This window comes from Austrofundulus limnaeus, unplaced genomic scaffold, assembly GCF_001266775.1.
Source record: "Austrofundulus limnaeus strain Quisiro unplaced genomic scaffold, Austrofundulus_limnaeus-1.0 Scaffold238, whole genome shotgun sequence".
Taxonomy (NCBI): Eukaryota; Metazoa; Chordata; class Actinopteri; order Cyprinodontiformes; family Rivulidae; genus Austrofundulus; species Austrofundulus limnaeus.
This window is the reverse complement of record NW_013952640.1, coordinates 390,586-392,537: the sequence shown is the minus strand read 5'-3', so window position 1 is coordinate 392,537 and position 1,952 is coordinate 390,586. Positions and strand designations below refer to the sequence as shown.

General features: G+C 46.3%; 1 protein-coding gene across 1 annotated transcript in view; it reads left to right on the top strand.

The window, feature by feature from the left end:
- The window catches only part of LOC106525712 (insulin receptor substrate 2-A), a gene marked incomplete at its 3' end in the record, with an annotated part of 16,670 nt that extends 16,033 nt beyond the window's left edge, over positions 1 to 637 (top strand). Inside the window, 1 exon segment of the mRNA XM_014020036.1 lies at positions 542 to 637. Coding sequence (XP_013875490.1) covers positions 542 to 637 — 96 coding nt within the window.
- Positions 638 to 1,952: the final 1,315 nt, after the last annotated feature.

Sequence of the window (1,952 nt, the reverse complement as noted above, 5' to 3'; positions counted from 1 at the left end):
CCACTATACTAAACAATCCATTGTACATTCAGTCCTTTGGCATGAGAAGGATAACTTCTGTAACTGGTCGCATAAATGTCTTTACACAGTCTTGGTCCCATGCCTTTACCTCAATCTTCCTTACTCGACTGTCCTTGCCTGGGAACGTGGCAGTGACCCTTGCCATGGGCCAGCTGTTACGTGCAACTTGCTTGTCCTTTAGCAGAACTAGGTCACCAACTTGGAGGTTCCTATGTGGTACAGTCCATTTCTGCCTTTGTTGTAATGTGGGCAAATACTCTTGTCTCCAGCGTGTCCAGAACTGGTTGGAAAGAGCTTGGACTTGTCTCCATTGTTTGGTGTAAAGGTCTTTATTCAAGAAGTCTCCAGGCGGGGGTAGAAGGCAAGATTTCTGWGTAATGAGCATTGCTGGGGACAGAATAAAGGGGTTCTCTGGATCCGACGACACTGGAACAAGTGGCCTAGCATTTATGATAGCTGTAACTTCGGCCATGAGTGTGCACAGCACTTTGTGAGTCAGTTTTATCTTGTTTTGCAGAAGCATGGAGTCCAAGATCCTGCGGGCGACTCCAATCATGCGCTCCCAAGAACCTCCCATGTGGGAGGCACGTGGCGGATTGAACTCCCAGCTGCAACCCTGCTCTGTTAGGTACTTCTGAATTGATTTGTCCATTCCCAGTTCCTTTGAAGCTCCAATAAAATTGGTTCCCCGATCAGATAACAACTGTTTGGTGGGGCCTCTTAGGGCAAAGAAGCGACGGAGGGCATTTATGCAGCTGGATGTGTCTAGAGATTCGATTACCTCAATATGGACAGCTCTTGAACTCATGCAGGTAAACATAATGGCCCATCGTTTACTCTCAGGTGCTCCGCCCCTGGTACGCCTGGTAGTTATGGTCCAGGGCCCGAAGACATCAAGACCAACATAAGTAAAAGGAGAACAAGTTTTTAGGCGTTCAGGAGGTAAATCTGCCATGAGTTGCTGTTCTTGTTTTCACGCAGTTTGCGGCAGGTTAAACATTTGTGGATTACTGAGTTGACTAGGGTTTTGCCGCCTAAAAGCCACAGTCAGCAGCCCTGATTGCTCCTTCCGTTAGATGATGGCCTTGATGCTCCACTAGCTCGTGGTGATGGCGAGTGAGCAGGAGGGAGACGTGACTGTGTTTAGGGAGAATTACTGGACTCTTTTCAACGTTCTCAATTTCTGAATGTTTGAGTCGGCCTCCAACAGAAATGAGACCGTCTTGCAGGATTGGACTGAGCTTTTTTAGAGGGCTCTGCTTTGGGATCGGCTTGCCAGCCTTAAGAGCAAAAAGTTMTTTTTCAAAGTGGGCCTTTTGTGTCTCTTTGAGGATGACAGTTTTTGCTTGAGCTRTCTCCTCTGGAGTATGAGGTAGGCGACATTTGTGCCAGCCTTTGCATTTGCTGTTTGGATTAGTTCCATTGAAAGATTTTGCAATGTGGATAAGATTTGCTATGGCTCTGACTAAGGACTTGAAGGTAGAAAAGCGCTCAAAACATTTACTGTTCAGTACTTGGAGATGAGAAACATAAGTTCTGATTTCTGGCCTGATTTCAGAGTCTTTGTCAGGTTCGATTAAGTCGAACATTGCACTCACTTGTGTTGTCTCTGCAGGAGGACGGTRGATGAAAGATGGTCCGGTGAACCAGGTTGACTTTTTTAGCTGAGCTGCTGACAATGACCTTGACGCATGGTCTGCTGGGTTTTCTTCTGTGCGCACATAGTGCCACTGTTCTGGCCTTGAAGACTGGCGAATGCGCTGTGCTCTGTTATGGACATATGTATAAAACCTTCTAGACTCATTACAGATGTAGCCTAGTACTTACCTTACTGTCCGTATAAAAGTGTACGGCATGAAAGTTGCAAGTATTATGGGTCTGCTGAAAATGTCACCAAATCTGCTGGGTCAAAAATATACATACAGCAACAA